The following is a 21,747-nucleotide window of genomic DNA, read 5'->3' as shown; positions in this document are numbered from 1 at the left end:
AGTGGTGGGTGCTTTGTAAACCTCTAGCCACTAGCCATCCCAACCATTTTCTCCTTCAACTGGTGGGGTTTCTCAAGCTCACTTTACTCTAGTCAAGACATTATCATTACTATTAGTAATCCATGTTAGTTACAGCAAGGATTAGAGAGAAAATACGATATTCGTGTCTTAATGACCCTGGAACAATGATGAAAGCAAAGCATAAGCATGCTGTATGAGTGCAGGAGCATTCTGATGCTAAAGTGCATTCAACACATCCATCTGAACAGCATATCATGGAAGGCAGTCAGCAAATGACTACACCTATATTTGGATTGCAGATACCCTTCATTTGAGTTGGCAAGTAAGTTCTTTGTTGCCAAAGAAAATTAGGTAAATGTCCATAGAAGGTGATGCCATGTTCTCGGTGTCTTGGCATATTCCATAATACGCTGCATCTTGCCTTTTCATATGTAAACAAGGTACATGATTTTTCTCCTCAAATGACAACTTTTAAGAAGAGAGCCAAAAAACATCTTTTGAACTGCTCAAACTCATTAAAAACGTCTGGGGTTCATGAAGCTTGTTGTCACTTTGTTATTTGCGGAACAATTTGAAAAATGCATGCAGGTTAAAAAATAAAATAAAAATAAAAATAAAATCAAGCATGCAGTGCTATATACATGTCTCAATATCCATAAATGTGAAAGGTACCTTGCATTCATCTACTATGACTGAGTTGTGAGCTGCAAAAACACATTGGTTTGAGTTGTTTTCCCTATGATTTTTCATGTCGTCATAGATTGACTGAGTCTTGGTCATTTCAATGTCTTCGTGCCCTTTATGATGAGAATCAATGCTGTCAAGTTCTGCCTTGGAAAGGTGGTAGACGATGCCAGCACCGAAAGAATCCCCCACTACATTGACTGACGTTCTCATCCGGTCCCTACAAAAGAAGCAAAAGGCTGAATGGCATGAGAAGAAGAAAAAGTGGGGCCTGAAAGCCCTGTTAAAGTCACAGTTACTGCATTTATTTCAGAAAATTTAAGTCATCTTTAGAATAAAAAGATGGTGGCTTTCAAGTGAAATTGGAAAAGCTTGCTTTCCCATGGGACTTGTACAGACAGGAAGGATGTGCAAACTCCCATGTCCCAGCTGTTCACACTCATGGATTTTGGCAAGGAGCTTGCAGAGGGGACATAGCCAAACTGAAGAGCTGTGCTTCACTGAAATCTCCCCAGTGCCTGCTTCTGGAGCTGGAGGTTTCAGTGTCAGGGTGCCAGGCTCACATCATTGCCCTTTGTTTAATTTTAATTTATCAGGGCACTTAACTTACTTAACGCAGCCAGAGAAAAGGGTTTTGGATCTGATGAAGTGTTCTGATTGCTGGGACAGATTAACAAATGGCCTCTCCCCTTACTCTCAGCAAGCACACAAGCACACTACTGGGAAGAAATGCCTGAAATATCTCCATAAAGCTCAGGCCATCGTAGCTCCTCTCCTGGCATCATCTTTACAGATGGTCATCTGTCAGCATGGCAGCATGCCCGCCCACATGACCGTATGCCAGCACTCAGCAGATGAGCCAGCCAAATATAGGTCACAGCCTACAAAATGATGAGCCCGTGACAGCACTCCAGTAGCAAGTGCCCCTCACTGTGCACAGGTGCCAGAGGCCCACGTGCTCCAATACAGAGAAATACGTCTCTTGGCACTTCCCGACAGACTGACGTCGGACAGATGTGCTGCCTTACTCCTGCCTTGCGTTTACAGTGTGACTCTATCTGCCGGCAGTGAAGTCATGGTTGTGGATTTTCCCTCATTGCAGAGTTCTGCCCAAAACCTCCCAAAAAAGGTCAATGGTCTTGCAGAGAACTGCAGGACTGTGAGCTCCTGCTATCTTTCCTACCACAGACAGGCTGCATTGCACAATTTGAAATTGTTTAAACCTGCCAGCTAGATGTGAAGAGCTAATGGGTTTGGTGTTATATGTTAGCTGAAGCAGACCATTTTTATTTTTAACCAAAAGGAAAAAAAAATCCATAGAAGAAAAACATCCTTCCAGTTTTGCTTCACATGAATGAAGTGCTTTACAGATCTCATCCCATGCCTGTGAAGAACATTTTAAAGCCAAACAGAGTTGCAGAATAGGAAAATATGACTTTCCAAGAGTTACTTTTAATTAAGACTATCAAATATACTGTACCCTGCCATACAGCTCCGCAAGAACACCTGCTTAATTTTCATTTGTATGAGTACCATTAAATTCTGAAAGGATGCATTGATGCCAGATACGGGAGGGATAGTGTAAAAGTTGCCCAAAAAATGAGGAGGAGAGAATACATAAATATAATTGAGGCATGATTCAAATTTTGAATGGGTCATTTGAGGATATGTTTCAGCCCATATTCATGAATTACTAGCCAAGAGATTCAGCAACACAAACTGCACACTACTGCAGAACATCCTATACTGAGTGAGCTGAAATAAACAAACTTTCTTACAACCAGACAAAATCTCAGCTGTCAGGAATCAGCACCAACGTGCCATTGACATCTTTTGGGGCTAAGGACACCTTGAAGAGAAGCAAGAAGACTGTATTTACTCTTCTGTTAAAAAGAGTCCACCAAATAATTCCAGCAATGCTGGAACGATGTAAACAAAATTAATATAGGAAAGCTGCAGTCTAGTCAATTGCCCAATACAGCTACTTCTGTGCTGTCCATAACAGATCCCAAGAGGAACAATGGGAAGGAAAGTCAAAGTTCTCTCTCAAAAGCCAACTCAACATCTGGTAAGAATGTGCTTAGGAATTACTGGGAAGAAATCCTGATAAATATTAATGCCCGATTTCCACCAACTGGCATAAATAAGAACTGGAAGCTTGCCAACATTGGCAAGAGGAATAGAAAGAAGAGGAAATGTAACAGGCCCTCTTGCCATTAATGTCATAGTATCTAAATAGTAATCTTCTATGCAAAAAAGGTGCTTCTGCTCCCTGAAAGCTTGAAAACCCGGTGTATCAACCTTACTAGATTTTGGAAAGGAGATTAAAATCTTAGCACACTCGCTAAGACAAAGAGTTGGTGAGGTGTTTAACTTGCCTTACCTTTAAGCTGTTGTAGGAAAGAGCTCTGGTTTTCTACAGTTTAATTCAATTCATTTGAGGCCTGTTTGTAACATTAGATGTTGACTAGGTACAAATGTTCAGAATTTAGATCTAAGCCAAGGAACAAAGTGAGAACTCAAGCAATCTTTTTCCGAACTACTGAACAAAGGTAGATGCTTTAAATACTGGAATGGCCGCCCAAGCCCATTTTCTCTAACTCCTCTTTCCTCACTGCAAAATACCACTGTATTTGAGGTTGGGCAATGGTATTTGCTAAGCTTGTCAGTCTCCCATTTGGAAGGTAGCCAGCTTCTAGCTGGAGCAAAAGAAGCTTGTTTCATTCCAGCTGTTGCCATATAATTACTATCCTATTAAATGTCACTGCTGTGCTGTACTTAGTTTTAAACTGAGAAAACTGTGAGAGTTGTGAAATCTTGGGAAACTTGCCTGGTGAAAAAACTCACTCTGTATGTATGCGTGGGAGGGGGAAAGGTTTAGCAACCTAATCTCTAGATATTGGAGAGGCTTGAGAAGAAATCGATACAGAAACCTTCTGGCTCCAATTTGAAGGAGAAACTGCCAAGTTTAAGGCCAATGAAAAGTCAGCTTTGTGTTGTACCATGACCAACTCTTGCAAAGCTGGTTTTGGTAAGACTGCAGTTTCAGATGATGGCGGTATTGTAAAATCAATTGATGTTCTGATAGTTTCTTTCATTGGCAATATTTAAAATCTTACAAAATTGGCCATTTTGGACATTTTTGAAACTTTCACTAACTGGAATTCAAATGCTATAAACAGAACTGTTCCAAAATATTTCTGCTTGTTCCAGAAAAGTGGCTAGAATAAGGCCTCAAAGGTTTTCTTAACTTTCTCTTCTACATAAATACTGCTGTAATTTTGTTTCATGATCTAAAGAAATGGAAGAATGAAATGTTTGTAAGTAAAGAAAACTCATTTTTATGACTTTTTATTTTAGATATTCATAGATCTGGTTTGTATGCCTAAAAGCTCGTTCAAAAGTTGGTTTGTTTGTCCCTTTTTAACATCACCAATGTGAGCAACATCTTTTGCATATCTCATTAGACCATCATGGCTGCCACAACACAACCACTAGAAGATGGAAAACAAAGCTATTACCCCTTGACATATACTAATTAGCATCACACTTTCACCAACAAACTTGGTCTTAACTTCACAGCACTAGTGGCATGACAAAGAGTTTTACATCTCCTTTTTTATCTCTTTTCCCTTTTCCCTCTATCTTTCACTTTTGAGTCACTCTGGAATTGCACTGCTGATTGTCAGGCCATATGGATCCAAAACCAACCTTATTAGCTGAAAGGTTCTTTGTTTGGCATTTCTTCTGGAAAGATACCATAAAATATTTTTTTCAGGAGTGCTTTCTTTCAATCTAGCCTTCCTATACTTACATTCACTGCTGCTCCAGCTCCACTGTACGGAGGTTTTTATTTCTCTAAGCAGGGCTGCATTAGCCAGGGGTCACAATTCCCAAGCTGAGCCTGAAATACAACAGCTACTACTGGATCACAGCTGCTGGTAACTTACAGATCTGAGGTTTGCTAGTGTGGGCAGAGCTTCTCAGTCCACAGGAATATTTTTAAATGACATTTCCCTACAATAACAAAACAAAACAAAACAAAACAAAACAAAACAAAAAAAAAAACACAGGCTCCTTTTGCACATTCCTCTACCAGCTGCAGAAACCTACCTATTTGTCTCACTTTGAGAGCCAGTAAAAATATACACTTAAAATGAGCATCCACTTCCCTTTTGCACTGCTCTTACCAGCTGCAGATTCCTACACCACTTTCCTATTTTCAGCCATGACCTCATAAATTTAACAAACCCACAGAATATCACATTTTTTCCCTTTGCCAGCTGTACTCTGACGGCTGAACCTGCCTCATTTTGCCATTCTGAGTCATGATATCTTCATATTCATTTATATATAAAATATGTAAGTCATCTTTTCCCTTTGCCTTCCCAACCTGTAAGTTCCTCTTTCATTTTTATCTGAAGCAGAAAAGGAGCTGTGTGCTATTTGTCACAACTCAGTGACAAGACAGATAATAATAGATACAGTTCAGAAGTCATGTCAGGGGATTGACCAAGATCGTGAATTCTTCTCAATAAGTTAAAAGATAATGACAGGGGAAAAAAAAAAAAAAAGAATCTATTTCATCTTAACATTTTCAACATTTCTATTCCTTCTTGCATAGTTTTAGTAGTGTATCTGATTGAAAGCTACCACAAATGAGCAGCTGAGGCTGCAAGTGTAGGAGAAAATGCACAAATAGTACAGAAAACTTACATTTCCCCTTCCTGGCACCACAGCTGGCACAATAGAAAAATACTTCTTTACTATATAAAAGTATATTGAGGGAGAGATGGCTGTTGAGCAGAATATTCTGTGCTGTAGCAGTACAGGACAATACAAAACCTCCTAAAGACAAGAACAACTTAGTAGGCTACTGAGTCACTGTTGGCTTTGCATAGGTGATGGAAAGATGTCTACAGTGTCAAATGACAACACAAGAAAAGATATGGCATAGCATATACTTTGTATTTACAGCTTCTGTATTCATATGTTGAACAACAAAAGCTTTGGACAACTATCCGTGGGTTAGCTGTTTCTTGTCAGAAGACTAGCAATGGCACTGAAACCATTTGGTTTGATGGATGGACATGGATCTCAAGTCCTTGAAAATGAAAATTGGGCTTTCCAGTTTGAAGGATCTGTTAGTAAAACCAGGCTGTGGAATGACCTTCATTCTTCTAGTTTGCCTTCTGATTTTTTTCTTTATATCCTGCTCTATAACAGTTTCTATCTTCAAAGCATTTTAGTTTCTTATGTACAAAAAGAAATTTAACTTCTCCACTATAAGCACAACATTTTATAATACAAATGCCCAAATTCCCCAATAACATGTGACAGCATGGTTTTGGAACCCCCTATTCAGCATTTATCCTTTATTTTAGCATAGAACTATAAGAAAAAGAAAGATGAAAATAGAGATCAGAAAACTGCAGTTGATCTATGTCTGTGAAAGGGTGGTATCATTAAGAAGATTAAAATATATGAACATGGGCCCAAGGGTCATACAAGAAGACGGTTCACAGAAACAGACTTCGGTAGTTCTGTAATATTTTGTATCACCCAAGATGCCTATTTCCTTCTTTGCTTTATCTGTAGAGGAAATTCTTAGAGTTCTTTAAGATCACTAGGTGAAAAACATTACAGACAAGCATTCACTATTTTTTCTGCATCAAGCAGTGGAGTCACCATAACTTACAAAAGCCAGTCAACAGCAACAAGCAAACTGATGTCCTGGGTAGGGAGACCCACTGCAGTAAGGATCAGAAGCATAGTGACGAGTCCCGCACTGGGAATACTGGCAGCTCCAACACTTGCAAGGGTGGCAGTCAAACTGCAAAAACAAAAATCAAGTGGGAGTAGCAGGAAGGGAAACATATACTTTCATTGCATACTCATGTGATCAATAGGAAGGTCTTATTTTTAATGAGTTCTTCCCTTAAAAGAGAGTACAATAAACCATGGCAAATTTAGGCCATAATTTTTCATGCTTGTGTTCTTCCAAAAATACTTATCTTGGGGAGGCCATATGGGGGTTGTAGTGAGAACTATGAGAGAGTTTTTAGACAGTTTTAAATTCTGTAAGTTGGTTACAACTTTCAAATGTTTGGCCTGGAGTGTGTTTTTTTATTTGTTTGTTTTGTTTTGTTTTGCTTTCTGATTTCTACCAACACATTAGTGAATGGGTTATTGAATCCTGAGTTTTGGTCATGTAGACTTGCTGCAGTTTGGTAGCTACAGGCTGAATTTTCAGGGCAGTTCATTTATGTTTATTTTATGGTACCTGAACACTGAATTGTAAGACAATGGTTGAGAGAAAGTGGTTATTATTGAGTGCAGAAGAGTAAAAGTCATTGTATCCAAATCCTATAGTACAAGCCAGTAGTGTACCAAGCCTAGATACAAATAACCCTACATAAAAATGCAAAATTCTTCTGATTGTTTCATAAATCCAAAACTGTACTTGCTCCAGCCTCTCTTCTTTTCTTGACGAAGACCAATAGAGTGAATGTCAATGTTCCAAATGCTGAACTTTGTAAAAAATATAACGTAGATCATAACAAATATCAACATCACAGGCCAATACTATGCAGAATGGAAAGCAAATTTGTCAGAGAATAAGCCAAGAGGAGGAAAAAAGGAAGAAAGGAGAAGGAGGAGGAGGAGGAGGAGGAGGAGGAGAAGGAGGAGGAGGAGGAGAAGGAGGAGGAGAAGGAGAAGGAGAAGGAGAAGGAGAAGGAGAAGGAGAAGGAGAAGGAGAAGGAGAAGGAGAAGGAGAAGGAGAAGGAGAAGGAGAAGGAGAAGGAGAAGGAGAAGGAGAAGGAGAAGGAGAAGGAGAAGGAGAAGGAGAAGGAGAAGGAGAAGGAGAAGGAGAAGGAGAAGGAGAAGGAGAAGAAGGAGAAGTATTTGTGAGTTTACATCCAGGTTGTTTGAATATCTCCAGTATCACATGCTGAGTTTGGCAGACAAAACCTAATAACTTCCCATTCATTTGTGTTGGTACCTAGAGGGATAGTTCTTGTCATATCGTTGCAGCAAAAATGTGCTGTTACATGAAGAGGAGAATGAATGTTTTTCCTACAGATACCCCAGAGGTGCCTGCTGCTTAGTATATGCAAGTCACGAGTTGGTGAGCCCAGCCTTAAAATAGCGGGGTCAGACAGCTCTAGTGAGTCAGCACCTCAGAGGTACTGAGGGGAAAAGGAGTAACTGTGCTTCAGGCTTAGCAAATCTCCTGGCCAGCATCTGATTCCTGACTTTAATTGCCCTGATCTTATTTTGGTTTAAAGAGTAGCACCTCTAAAATTACTGTTCTCATTTTCATCAGGAGATATGAGTCACTAGGGTCTAGCATTTGCCTTCATTAGAAGCAGCACTGCACCTTTTAGAAACCTTGTTTTTTCTACTTTAGGGGCTGAGGCAAGAGGTAAAGAAATGGAAAATGTGCTGATAATATAGCTGGGTAAGAAACATAGAATTATACTTCCCTATGCAGGAGTTTCTTTAGTGCTAAAAAGGTTTAATAAAAGAAAAGTTGGGTGGGTGGGTGAAAACTACAGGAAGAAGGCAAACTTGGCAGCCATCACTTGTGGTTTGCATTTTAACTATTCAAAATGTTAGACCTGGTGTTTTCATCGAGTTTTCCATTGTACATTAACTTTAGCTGCAGCAGTCATGACTTTGCCTTTGTTTTTTATTAGTCACTACATCTAATGAGTCTTAAAACTCCATTACAGTAAACAGTCTTCAATCACTCTTACCCATTTTGAATGGGTACTTTCTTTGTCTTTCTAAAAATTCAGCCTTGTCCTTAATACGATGATTTGAAATGAAAAGATTACAGCCAACATTCTCTGGGTTAGAGAGAAAAAGCCCGAGTGTGCTTAGACCATGCAGCAGGCAATCTCACTCTCAGGATGCTTTATAGTCAGCCCATTGTTTTTTACTGTTTACAGAAGTCACAGAAAAAGAAAAAAAATATGCACACACACACAAAACAAGACATAGATAAATTTTTAGGTATATTTTTCTCTTCCAGTGTTTATAAACAGGTACATTCTAGAAAGTTAATGCCCCATATATCACTTGGGGCAACCCTCTGTACTAAAAGAAGGCACAGCATTGGACAAAGCATGCTGAATTTCATCATGTATTGTCAACTGCAAAACTGCATAAATCACCACCAGTGTGCATTGAGGCTGCAAATGATGGAAAATTTGCATCACTAGAGAGCCAAGACCCATGTATATTACGTTCCTTTGCATATCATTATTACAAATCCATGTGTTTCATAGCAGTTCCCACAGCCACTGAGAAGACATCCAACCCAAAGCTTCACATTTTATAGTCTTTAGAAATAAAGCTTATGAGTGTTTTGAACTGACCTCACAGTAACTATCTGGCCTCCATCCAGCTCAATTCCATTCATCTGTGCTATGAAGATGGCAGCCACAGCCTCATAAAGGGCAGTTCCATCCATGTTAATTGTTGCTCCAACAGGAAGAACAAACCTTGTTACACGTTTATCAATGCCTAGATTTTCTTCAAGACACCGGAATGTGACAGGTAATGTTCCAGCACTGAAGGAAAGAAAGCAAATAAGTACAGAAGACAATGTTATAATATAATATATACATGAGGGAGCAAAGTCAAATTCTGCTCTCTGTGTTTACACTTTCTACTTGTACTTTCAGCTGTGATTCAAGCTATCTTGGCCAATTTTTCAATTACATCTACATTTAGCTGGAGGTGGGACTGAGGCCAAGACACAAACATGACTCAAGGAGGGATGAGAGCTTGAGAGATTGTAGATGAAGCTTTCAGACTCCTCAATGAGTTATTTCTTGCATTTTGTTCAAAAAGACCAGTTCCAGATGTTTTCTGGTGGACAGAACTACATGCAAAGGGACAAATATTTCTTTGACTGTAAATTTGCTCTGAAGGGATAAATCAGTGCTGCATCAAGGAAGGAAAAAGTCAGGCAAAAGCATACACAGCCCGTGCAGTTCCCAAACATTGGAGGACAGGAAAGGATATGAAACATGGTTGGAGGATAAGAAAAGAAAGGAAAGACGGCTGGAAAAGGGAACGGCTCTTTGCACAGATCCACAGTGCGTTGCCTTTGTGGGAATGGTTAAGGCTATTACATTAACTTCCTTAAAGTAAAACTCCATCTAAAAATACTCTTGAAAGCAGAACATACTCTCTGTATGATTATTACTCCCTGTAGATGCAAATATCTTCTACTTCCCTTCCCTAGCAGGTCTGCCTGCCTCAGGCAAAAGACTTGCTGCAACAAGTATGAAAGCCACACAGGAGCATGTTTTGGTTCCTTTCTTTTCCGTGTTATCTCTGAGGTCAAGTCCACCACTAAATGAAGTTGGTTGCTGCCTGAAAAGCTGTTCTGAAAACAAACTTGACCTGGGGAAATTCCTTTTAATTGGTGTTTCATACAGAAGCAGCTGGAGCACATCTGTTGTGGCTTATTAGAGTCTTCATCTGAGTTGGCAGAATTTCTCAAAGGCCTTCACCATTACATACCACTAATGCTGGTGTCATTGCCCCTAAAAATACTATTTTTCTTATAAAGGAGTAAAGAACTAGACTCACCAAATTTTCTCTGATAATACTTACAGCATATTGTTTCTAGTGCCTTGTAACTTCAGAGTCTTTCCAACTCTTTCATTCATCCATTACCAGAGAGATGCTATTGGGTACAAAAACTGTCATCTTTCCATTTTACAGATAATTAAACCAAGGAAAAGGCAGACTGAAGGATGATTAGGTACCTAACTATAAATATGTAGTGCCCTAATAAATGTCTTCAGTTATCTGGAACAAGCACATGAGATTGATATACATCACATGAGATTTATTGGAAACTCAAACCCTTCTATACTGGCAGACAGACCTAAGTCACTTTTTAAATGACTCCTTGTTCCACTTCTCTGGAAACAGGACTTAGAACACATAAGCTTGTAGATCCCCATCTTGTACTCAAATGATCAGACCATCCTTTGTTCAGAGAGGTGATTTTTTTTTTGCAGTTGCCAATAAACCAGATACACATTACCATTCATTTGTTCTAGCATCTTTAGAAATATATTTGCATTTAGGATTTATTTTACTGTGGTTTTAATTGGAGTTAATCAAGTGTTGAAAATTCTGCGTTTTTTAGCCAAATCAGAGAATTTATAGTTTCTAAAAGCAATGTAGTATTCCCCCATAGGTTAACTCTAGCAGCTATATTTATAGTAAATAGTGGAAAATATCTGGTGAGTCATTAACTAATGTTTGCTTGTCAATTTTCAAGTCAGTTCCACGATCACTTTGCCTTCTACATTAAAGCTGTTCCCACATCTTATTAAAAGAGAAATAGAAGTAGTTGACTGACACACATTGAAATCCAGTCAGATAAGTTTCTTTTTCTTCAGAAATACAAATCCCACCTTACCTTTGCTTTCACAAATGAGATCATCAGCACAAGGTGTGTATCAGCCATAGGTTAACAGTGTTGTAATGAACCCTGGCTGGCTCAGCAGGCAGGGACTGCAAGTATCTGCAAATATATGCATATATCTTGTGTATCTCCAAAGATATGCAAATATCTTCCCCCTTCAGTTCTGCCACCATGAGCAAGGACAGGTTTGCAGACCATGGAGACAAGGTTTCTTTATTAAAAGAGCACAGTAAATAGATGCCTTCCATGGTTTCTCAGCCTAGCCAAACAGAGGGCCTTAATAGGTCCCTGAATAGAAATAATTTCTGGCTCCCCAAGGTGCCAGGTTAGACTGTATGATGGTGACTGTTGTCATGTGGTGATCTGCCTGTGGAGCTACAAACTGGTCCACTTCCAGTCCTTCAGTAATTCAGATCTCAACAGCAGTCAGGTGGTAAACGTAGCACCCAGATAAATCCATAAGCTGGAACCATTTAGAATCCCCTACATTGTTCCATTGTGATCCTCCAGCAGGAAAAAAAAAAAAAAAAAAAAAAAAAAAAAAAAAAAAAACTTCATACTGAAAAAACAAACCTGAAAATGTTGTGTATGCACACTTGTTAATGTTAATGAAAAATCATGTTAATGAAAAATTCATGTTAATGAAAAATCTAGGTGGAAACTTGAATATTCAAGTGCAGAAAATGCAGAAAAGCCTTAGGAAAATTGTGATTTAGTCAAACTCCAGGCCAGACTGCATCTCTTATAATGTCACGGTGTTTATGAAAGAACTGCAGAATTACTGAGGTTGGAAGGCACCTCTGGAGCTCACCTATTCCAGCCACTTGCATCAATGCAGAGGCATCTAGAGTAAGGTACACAGACTGTGCCCAACTGAGATTTGAATATCTCCAGGGATGTTCCACAAATTCTCTGGGTAACCTGTGCTCCACCACCACCTCGGTAAAACAGATTCTTCTGTTCAGATGGAATTCCTTGTGTTTTGATTTGTGCCCACTGCCTCTTGTCCTATCACTGGGTACCACTGAGAAGAATCCTCCTCCATCTTCTCTACACCATCCCATCAGATATATATGCACATCAGTGATGTCCCCCCAGAGTCTCTCATCCAGCAGAGCAGTTTTAACCCAGAAGCAGATGAGTTACTGTTCTGTTGAGGTGTTCCTGAAGTCAAGATGGCTTAGGATTTTTGATGGTCAGTTTTGAATTTGGTTTTGTTGTTTTTACCTTTCCAATTGTAACAAGTTCTTATTTTCTTCAGAAAGAAGGTGTTTATTGAGGAAAAACATTTATTATAAAATATACTATTTCACTGGAAAAAAAAATATCAACAGACAATCTGCAGGTTGCCCCAATGCAAAGCATCAGTTTATTACTGAGAGTTATTCAGTTGCCTACCCCATTTTCTGAGACTGGTCTGTGTGTTACCAATGAGTCTAATATGCTCAGATTGTTACTAAAGTCGCCTTGTTCTGCTAAATTGGATGAAAGAATAAAGTGAAGGTTATAGTAACACCTTGCCACTGTTTGGGAACCAAGTTCTGTTAAGCCTAATATGCACAGATTTTTTTTTGCATAGAGTTTTTAATATATGCATGATTTTTTTTTCCAAAGAGGAAAGGTCTTGGATGCACTGAAATCTTCACTGAGATCAGCAGATACACACAAATCCTACAACCCCACTACAGCCTCTGCTGCCTACTACCATGATACTTCAAAACAGGAAGCAACTGGTAGCCACAGGACACCTTCATCCATTTATTTCATAAATGGAAAAAAAAATTTTAAAAAAAGTAATTTTTATTCAATGGCATAAAATGATTTTACTGTGAAGGTCAAAACAGCAGATTTATCACTTCTAAACAGCATCTAATAACCTGCTAAAAAAATTAATAAAGGTGTTATTTCTTTAGTGTACCTGGAAGCTGTGCCTAGTGCTGTGATCCATGCCTGGAAAATCCCAGCAAGGAATGAAAAGGGGCTTTTCCTCGTTATCACAAAGTAAAGCAGAGGCAGGAAGATCCCTCCATGGATGACAAGACCCACAATCACTGTTACCATGTACATGCCAAGTTGTCTAGCAACTACTTCTAAATCCTTGATTGCAATGATTTTTCCACAGATGAGGCAAGCAATGCCCAAAGGGGAATACCTGGAGAAAGAGAACAAGCATAAACAGAACTGGTCTTTGCAGCATGCAGTCATAAAATTAGTGCTTAATATAGACTGGAGACAGACTAGGGGCTTCCCAGGCTCAACTCTGAGAACCAGGCCAGGAAGTGATGGAAATTCAATGGATAGCTTTCACACCTCTTTTAAAAACACTGCCCATTTTCAGCAAATTCCACATCTACTTTATTTTATTCTATTGCACTGAATGGAATATGCATTTTCCTGAATAGTCTTTGATCCTGGAATAACATCCTATGATAACATGATAATGTTATACAGGCTTGTACCATTATGCAGAGTACTGCAGTAGTTGTTTTTAGTTTGTGACTTTGAAAATTCATTGTTCATCTGGTTTCAGGGAGTTGTTTAATTTGTTTCAGCTAAACACCATGCTCCTGAGAGTGTTGTTAACTGCTGGAGTTACCACAGGAGTTCCAGCTCTTGGTGCAGAGAGGTCATAAACCAAACAATGTAATTCTGCATGAAAAAGTGCAGTTGTCTTTATAAACACACACACACAGAAGCTGCTTCTAGCCACGGCATTTCTTTAACAATTCTAGACAGAGGTGAACAAGTGGAGCTCCCAGCACCTATCTCATTCGTTGAGAAAAGAGAAATAAAAAGCACATCAGTAAAAAACAAAACAAAACAAAAAAAAGTGCAGTGAATTTCTTGAAATGTGAATGGCTTCCTGCCATTGCAACACTGACCACTACGGAAACTTTATAACTTCAGTAAGGCATTAAGTCTTGGGCGTACCAACTGGTGCTAAGAGAAGTAAGAGTAAATTCTCGCTCTTGTAGTGTTATGAGAGTATAGTCACTGTCTCTCTCCCTGTACAGTCGAAAGCAGCAAATTACAATAACTACTGAAAGAAGAAGAGCTTTGTGATTATAAGCAACTGCCTTTTTATGTGGCAAGATCCCCTATAGAAAAGCAGAAGCATAACAGGAATATAACAGGAATCATTGCTTCAAGTTCTTTTGTTTGACGCATTTCCACATCTGCATCACTCTTCCTACCTGCATCACTCTTGCATAAGATATTCTTTGAAACACTCATGATGCTAAAGGTTCATGCTTTGGGCACCCTTCTCCCTTTTCTATAAACTTTACCTATCTAAAGCCTCATAGAAAAGATAGATTGCAGCCTTGTGACTCATGGAATAATTTCCAGGGACACCTGGGAATCACAGGAAGCAGTGAGCCAGGACACATGCATTGTATTGGAGTGGCTACTTCTGCTCTTAAAAGACCTTGGAGGTGCCAAAGGTAGTAGTATGATGCCACATGCAGCAATGTGCTTATATGTTCTGAAAAACTGGTTTTGTGTGATCTGGACAGGTTTGGCACTGTGTACAAATAGCTCTGGGGAAGCCCTCAGAAGAAACAGAGTGAGAGAGAGAGTGAGAAAGAGAGAGAATCCCCTTCCAGAAATGTAAACAAGGGCTCAGTCTTAATTGGGTAAGTCACTCCCTTGAAGGCAAGCCAGGTCCCGTTATTACAGATGGGTGTACTTCAAAAACAGGATGGGTACCTTCCAGTGACCCCACTGCTGTGAGCCTCAAAAACTCAAGTTCTGCAGAAACTAGGGGCGGAGGAGCTATACATCACTGAAAGCCACTGGAATTTTATTTGCTGGTAAAGTATTTTTATTACAGAAGACAGCAAATAAAGTATGTCTTCAGGCTTCTTTGTAATTATACCTTCTAGCTAATATCCTGGGATTATGCTAACCTCCCAGGAAGATTTGGATGTTCTTAATGTGGGGCGGTGTTGTATGCTTAGGTGTCCTTCTATATAGTGAACTTCAATAAGAAATGTGGCATTTGAAGGTCTTTGCCGGTACCTGCATGCCTTGGATTTTAGTAAACAAAGAACAAAACCTGTCATCTTCAGAAATATTTCAAAATCATTCCTAAATAGTCCTCAACAAATAGAAATAAAGCTGTTCTGGTTCTAACATAGCGGTTAAGGCTTTAAAAACCCAAGTATTTCATTCCATTGTTTACAAACAAACCGTGTTCACAACATGCTATATAAGGGTCTTGTAAGATTATTTAAATCTTTTTTTGTTGCTGTTGTTGTTCTAGAAGATAGGAGTTTGAACTTACCACATGATCATAGTTACTAACTTCATTACAATCTCATTCAGAATGTTGAAGAAATCCACCATCATCTTGGCTTGTTCTCCCATTTTCCCCATAGCAATGCCAAAAGCAATAAAGAATCCTATCAAACCTATAGGGAAAAAAAAATGCAACACAAAGAAAAGCAAGTAAAAACACATTTTTAGAAAGTTCTTGTACCTAATCAATGTCTTCATACTACCTGCTAATCAATTTTGCAGAATGATTATAGTGCATTCCACATCTCTTCGGTCTTTTTAACATGATCTCACCCTCAACTTTCATGATCATATTCAGAAGAACATCCTTTACTCTAATATTTTACTACATTCCAATTGAAATTGGAACTATGTCGAACTATGTTTTTTTCTTTTTTTCTGAGTTGATCTGATCAGTAAAAAAATACCTATACCCTAATCTTTTCAATGCCATGCAATTGCTAGAAACCTCATAGCCCCTGGCAAATGGGAGAGTCAACACAGCACCGCACCACGACTGTTCTTTGTTGCTAAAACAGTCACTAGAGACCAAAAGCATTTTTGGCAAGCTTTAAAAAAAAAAATAAATGGCAGAGTCAACCTACAGACTAGTCAGTTTTGTAATTTGAAGTCCCAGAACACACTTTTCACAGGCCAGGGGTACCCACCTTAAATGAAGAAGGTAGGGGTGGGAGGAGAAGGTGGGTACTGCACTTTAAGCTAAACCACACAGAATTCATATTAAACAGATTGCCCTCACTGAAACCAGCATCAGTGGATATCTAATAATAGATTCAGTATGAGTAGGATTGGACCCCAACATTTAAATGACTAAGTTATGATAATATGTCAGACTGTTAGACTTTCAGTGTGCCTGTCATGTATTCCTTTTGAGCTGTGTCTCCAAAGCTAACCTTTAGCTTCCAGCAATTTTCAGTGTCCAGAAAGGAATTGTTGGCTTTGAGGGTAAACTTTCAAACACAGCATGAGTTCAGTATTATCAAATGTGTGAATCAATCTGGGAAATTCCTGAGGAAAAACCCATCAGGATACAAAAGCATTCTAAAGAAGGGAATTTTAGCTACCAGTATTCTGGGAAAAGACACCCTGTCCCATATCTTCACATTGGGTTTAACATCTTTTTTTTATTATTTTAAATATCCATTCCACTGAATTTAAGGTCATTCTCTAGCACCAATATATTTCTTTTGAGTCCTTAACGAGGGAAGTGAAATGTATGTGTGTGTGCTGCAGAGCATGGAGAAATGATGAAAAGCTTTTTAGTCAAAGACCAAGTAACTTCCTGGAATTCAGACTGCATCAGAAAATGTTTGTAGGTGGTTTTGTTCTGTTACTTCCAAAACAGTTGCTACATTAGTCAGAAAAGTCAAGTTGGCTCATACTTGCAGGAGTCTGCATGGTTTGCAGAGTTTATGCAAGCTGGATGGCATTTCCCCAACATTTTCATTTCTTCATTTAAAAGAGGGGAAAAAAGGGGGGGGGGCGAGAAAAAAAAAAAAAAAAAAAAAAAGAAAGAAAGAAAGAAAAAAAAAAGAAAAAAAAGCAAGCAAACTCTGCAACATTTGAGTCTTTAGTCAAAACACTGCAGCGTATATCCCACCTAAACTATAGTTTTAATGCTGTGCATTTCCTTCCTGTAGGAGTTTTATTCAGCTTTCTAGCTCTTTTTTTATCCAGGATGGGACCAGCACAACACAAATCCCACACTAAATGTAATGCATCTCTCACATCAGAAATACTGCTTCGTTTTAGCACAAAATAAAGAGTTCTAAGAAAGAAGGAAAAAAAAAAAAAAAAAAAAAAAAAAGCAGGTGATGGTAACAGCATGAACACTGAGCTGTTGCCTCGCACAGGGTGCAGAACATCGATCAGCACCTTAAAGCATCACCTCTGCCCACAGAGGCAGAGTGAAACGAGGCATCTTTGAGGCAAGCACAGTGCAGTAGCTCTGGCTCTTGCAGAGCAAGCTGCTTCCCAGAGAAACAAATCATCTCAGATAAGCTTACTGATGCTATCTCGCCTGTGTCTGAGTGAAGCAGCCACTGCCAACCTGCTCACCAACACCTGGAGCAGATCTGCAGGCACAGCAGCCAGTCTCAGCAGGAACAGCTCATCAGCTTTAAGGGGTCTGTAAAGGGCCTTTTGCCACTAAAAAGTGATGGCCTAGCATTGAGATAAAGCAGTGGAATAGGTACTGCCACATACTGTCCCACTCTGAGGAGAGTGCCTGTAAACACAGGTGTGGGCCTCAGCCCTGTGAACACGCTGCCCCAGAGCACATGAATCTCCGAATGTAGGCGTGCTGATGAGTGGTACAAATTGAGGGCTAATTTGTGACCATCTTCACCCACATCCACAAAGAAGGTGAAGGTGGAGCACTCCTTTCCGAGCTGATAAAACTGAATCTAGGCACAGAGGAGAAAATAGAAGCTGTGTAGCAACTCTTCATTCCCCCACACCCCCGCCCCAGTTTGAACAGGTGCTTCAGGAAGGAGTAGGAGATAGGCAAAACCTTCATACCACCCCCACATGCCGTCTTGTACAGACAAGATGGCACAATGGCAGTTGTTCATAATGTGCAGCTGGTAAAGGTCAGCAGCCAAGATGAAAGAGAGAGGGAGTTGTGACTCAGAGATGTGTCAAGCCTCTCTGGGATTTTTCTTGGGTGGTGTGGTGCACACCCCACCTCTCACTTCGGGCTGTGCCTCAAGCCAAAATCTAGTTCAACTTGCCCAAGAAACCTACTGGAAACAACTGAGCTCAAATGCATCAGGGGGTGGGTAGAGCATAGGCTCTTGAAGCTCTCCCCCATACTGTTTTGCCAATATGCATTAGTATTAGTCTAGGTAGGCTACTTGTAGGATGAAAGGATATTTTGCGTACCTCCTACATGCTTCCCCACAGTGCTCCAAACAATACCTGTAAAGCTGCCAATTCAGAATAATTCTCTTGGTTGTTTCTATGATAGTTCTACTAAGACCATTTGATTTTCATCTCAAAGACCAAAGGGCAGCCAGTAGATGATAACATTTTGTGATGATTATTTGTGGAGACTAAACTTGCACTGAGAAGCAGATCAGACAACACTGACTACCCAGTCACAGCCAAAAACTGTGTCATGCATATGATGTACATGTTCGACAGGCAAAAAGTTTCCCTACCCAGGACATTCATGCCATCCTTAAATTCAAGTCCCTTCTTAATGACCAGCTGGGCTTCTGGTGCTTCGCGCACTGTCTCATTCATGATAGCAAAGGCAGCATCAGTAACATTTGGTGGTTCTTCAATGGGTGGTGGCACCAACACTTTCTTGGTAACAGTTTGGATCTGAAAGCAATAAAAAGGGAGGATAAGAATGGAAACAGACCAAATGTAATATGGGAGATCAGGAAGTAATTAAAAAAAATTATCTTGAAATTCCAGGAAACTATATTTTTAAGGATTAGACATGCATTCCACAACCTCTTACCCCTTCTTCCAAAAATAAGTTTGTTTTTCAATAGTTCCAAGTGTCACAAAGTCCTGGGAGTCTTCAGCACGACTCTGGTGTGAAAACTATGTTAAATACTTGATCCATATTGCTACTGCATAGCATTTAACAGATAGTTAGCCCCTTTGTCCAGATGGTTCACACATGGTGCTTCACAGATTGCATGTTACACATAGATATAATTTATTTAGCACCAAAAGGCAGGCACCTCTAAGATCAGTCACAGCAGCAACTCTATAATAAGGCTTGTTATTCAGGATGGGCTGTCCAGCTCAAGTTATCATAGTTTGATGGTTGACTTGAACTCACGACAGTTCCAACACTTTGCTTAGTGACCGTGAGCTCAAAATGAAACACATGGAATCCCAGAGCTTTCCAATTAAAACATTTTGAGTGACAGATAACAGAGTATCTAAGCTGCCAGACACCTACTAAATCTGACCACCTTAAAAAAGAAGACAACAAAATCTGAATGGCTCTGGACCTCTCCTGGCATATGAAAGGCAGGGTTAATGGAAAGATAGGAAGGAATGGTAAAGGGAGAAACAGGCTTGAGTTACAGCTGGGGGCAGGAGGGCAGGAAGGATGAATATAAAGAGGGAGATCTATGATTTGCTCTGTTAGAAGGGACTGCATTTCTTTCCCACTTCCCACCCTGAGCCTTTCCTGCCTTTTCATGGCTCTGAGGCAGGCAGAATGCCTGAGAAGCTACAACTGTTTTGCCACTGTTTCCCATCTGCTCCCTACTTTCCTTGTTTCCTAGAAATGAAGTTTAAGCAAGGCATCAGATCTAGTGTGTTAGCCTTTCAAAGAGCATTTGCACCTCCTTCTTGTTGTGATGACAAACTGTAGTACTATAGATGATGATCCAGATTTGATCCACATAACATTGTAACATACCTTACATATCTCCTTTCAAAACCTGCTGTCTGCACCTACAGAGGGGGTTGTAGGCAGAAAGCCTACACAGCTACTGTATGAGAAACTCTTCAGTTGTCCTGAAACCATCCAACATGCCTGCATGCTTTCATTTATTTCCAGATTTGAATTTTCTCTGAGACAACTTAACTTTTTATGTAAGGTAGCCAGAATATAAGAGCAGAGTCACAGAAATTAACCTTAAAACATTAAAGCACTCACAAATTCCGCTGCTGTCACTTAAGTCTTCAGCTTTTCATCGCATAAGGTCATAGCACTAAAAATGCTGAGCCTAACATTAAGTTTAGATTACAATTGCCTGAGGCCTGAAAATCATTTGAGCGTTACAGTCATATTTAAACATAGGAGTCCATTTCTCTTCATGGCACACAAGAACTTAAGTCTCTGCTGGAATAGCAGTTTCTATTATAAATTAAGAATTTGTTGTGGACTGTGGAAAAATTCAACAGGTACTGAAATCCCATGATGGCTCAGAGTTCAGTTTCCAAATGAGCTATATCAAAATTGTTATTTAATCCCTTCATTATTTGTAGAACTCCCACATAGGTCACTGCTGCATAGCACCACTGCTGTGCATGCTTCAAAATCACTCTGCAGGAACTCTGCAAAAATTGCTTCCTCCTAAGAGAACCTGGAAACATTGAATGCTCATGGAGAGAGTCTGATAAAAGTAGGAAGAGAAAATATATGCTGACACCATTACAAGAAGTTAATTTTCCTACTAAACAAAGGGGGGAATAAGTAAAACGTAACTCCCTTACTGAGCAGTTAAGAGCTAATAGAAGGCACAAGTTCCATTTGGAAAGGAGCATGACTGACTTTGTAAATGAAAGGTGGCTCTGTGCAGAGGCATTCAATGGCAATTAGTTTGGAATCTCATAAGATGAAACTTAGGAAAACCAAAAGCTCAGTAAGGGACTATCCTTGAGGTGCCACCTAAATTACCAGGACTGTGTCCACTGACTTTTACGGGCTTTGAAATAGGTCTGCATAGGCAAGTTTAAAAAACAATCAACGGAATTGGTAATCCATAACAATGGAATTGAACTGAACTGAAGATTGATATTACACACACTGAAAAAGCAGTATTAACTTTCCAAGAAAACTATTTGAAATGTGTAGCTTAATTATTTTTTCTCCTGAATTTTGTCCCATTGTCTAGATATTCAGCAACTTTCAACTGACCAGAAATTTAATTCTCTCTTCCACAGTTTAAACTGGGGAAAGGATGGTAAAAAGAGAAAAAAAAAAAAAAGAAAAGAAAAAAAAATCATAAGCACCCTGTTCTCCCCTCACTCAATTTTGCAAAACACATTTCATATTACATGTGGTGTTTGGCCAACCACAGTTTGACCACAACTGACATTCCCATGATGATTTGGAAATATTGAGAATGTTCTCTCATTAAACCCCAGAGGACTATGTGTTTTAATGTGGAAGTCTGTGAAAGAAGTGAAGCAATCCAAATCCTTTTGGCATCTTAGGTTGCCCTCTGTTCTTCCACCCCCATGGCCTCTTCTCCCTTCCCCCTTTTCTCTTCACTCTTCAACCATAACCACAGCTCCAGCTGTCATGCCATTTCACTTAGGAACACTTAAGAACAGGTTTGGCAATGAACCCCGTTTCATCCAAAAAAAAAAAAAAAAAATCCTCATTACTGCCAAACAGTTTAGTTGTAGGAAAAAGTAGCTCACACAGAAGAATTTTGTTTAAGCAGAAGATCAGCAAGCATACCATCTTCATTTCTTTTTCCCCTCAAAGTGAAGCCATTTTGATAAAGCATTAGCAGAAAGCTTTCAGACAATTATTTACCTACACAGCATGCAACGCATGGTCTAATATGCATCTTTCCCAG

At 39.5% G+C, this 21,747-nt stretch overlaps 1 protein-coding gene across 2 annotated transcripts in view; it reads right to left on the bottom strand.

Annotated features, from left to right (window-relative positions):
- SLC1A2 (solute carrier family 1 member 2) overlaps positions 1 to 21,747 on the bottom strand; it is a 93,913-nt gene that overhangs the window by 12,104 nt on the left and 60,062 nt on the right. For both annotated transcript variants that reach the window (XR_014693404.1, XM_084520365.1), the window contains exons 5-10: positions 18,625 to 18,790; positions 15,450 to 15,576; positions 13,083 to 13,316; positions 9,090 to 9,284; positions 6,404 to 6,538; positions 694 to 925 (exon numbers count right to left, since the gene is read on the bottom strand). Coding sequence is in view for 1 of the 2 variants with exons in the window: in XM_084520365.1 (XP_084376491.1) it covers positions 694 to 925; positions 6,404 to 6,538; positions 9,090 to 9,284; positions 13,083 to 13,316; positions 15,450 to 15,576; positions 18,625 to 18,790 (1,089 nt within the window). In the remaining variant the exon portion in view is untranslated. The remainder of the gene's footprint in view (positions 1 to 693; positions 926 to 6,403; positions 6,539 to 9,089; positions 9,285 to 13,082; positions 13,317 to 15,449; positions 15,577 to 18,624; positions 18,791 to 21,747) is intronic.

Source organism: Aythya ferina, assembly GCF_964211825.1.
Source record: "Aythya ferina genome assembly, chromosome: 5".
Classification (NCBI taxonomy): Eukaryota; Metazoa; Chordata; class Aves; order Anseriformes; family Anatidae; genus Aythya; species Aythya ferina.
The sequence above is the reverse complement of the archived record's forward strand: the minus strand, read 5'-3'. Positions and strand labels throughout refer to the sequence as shown.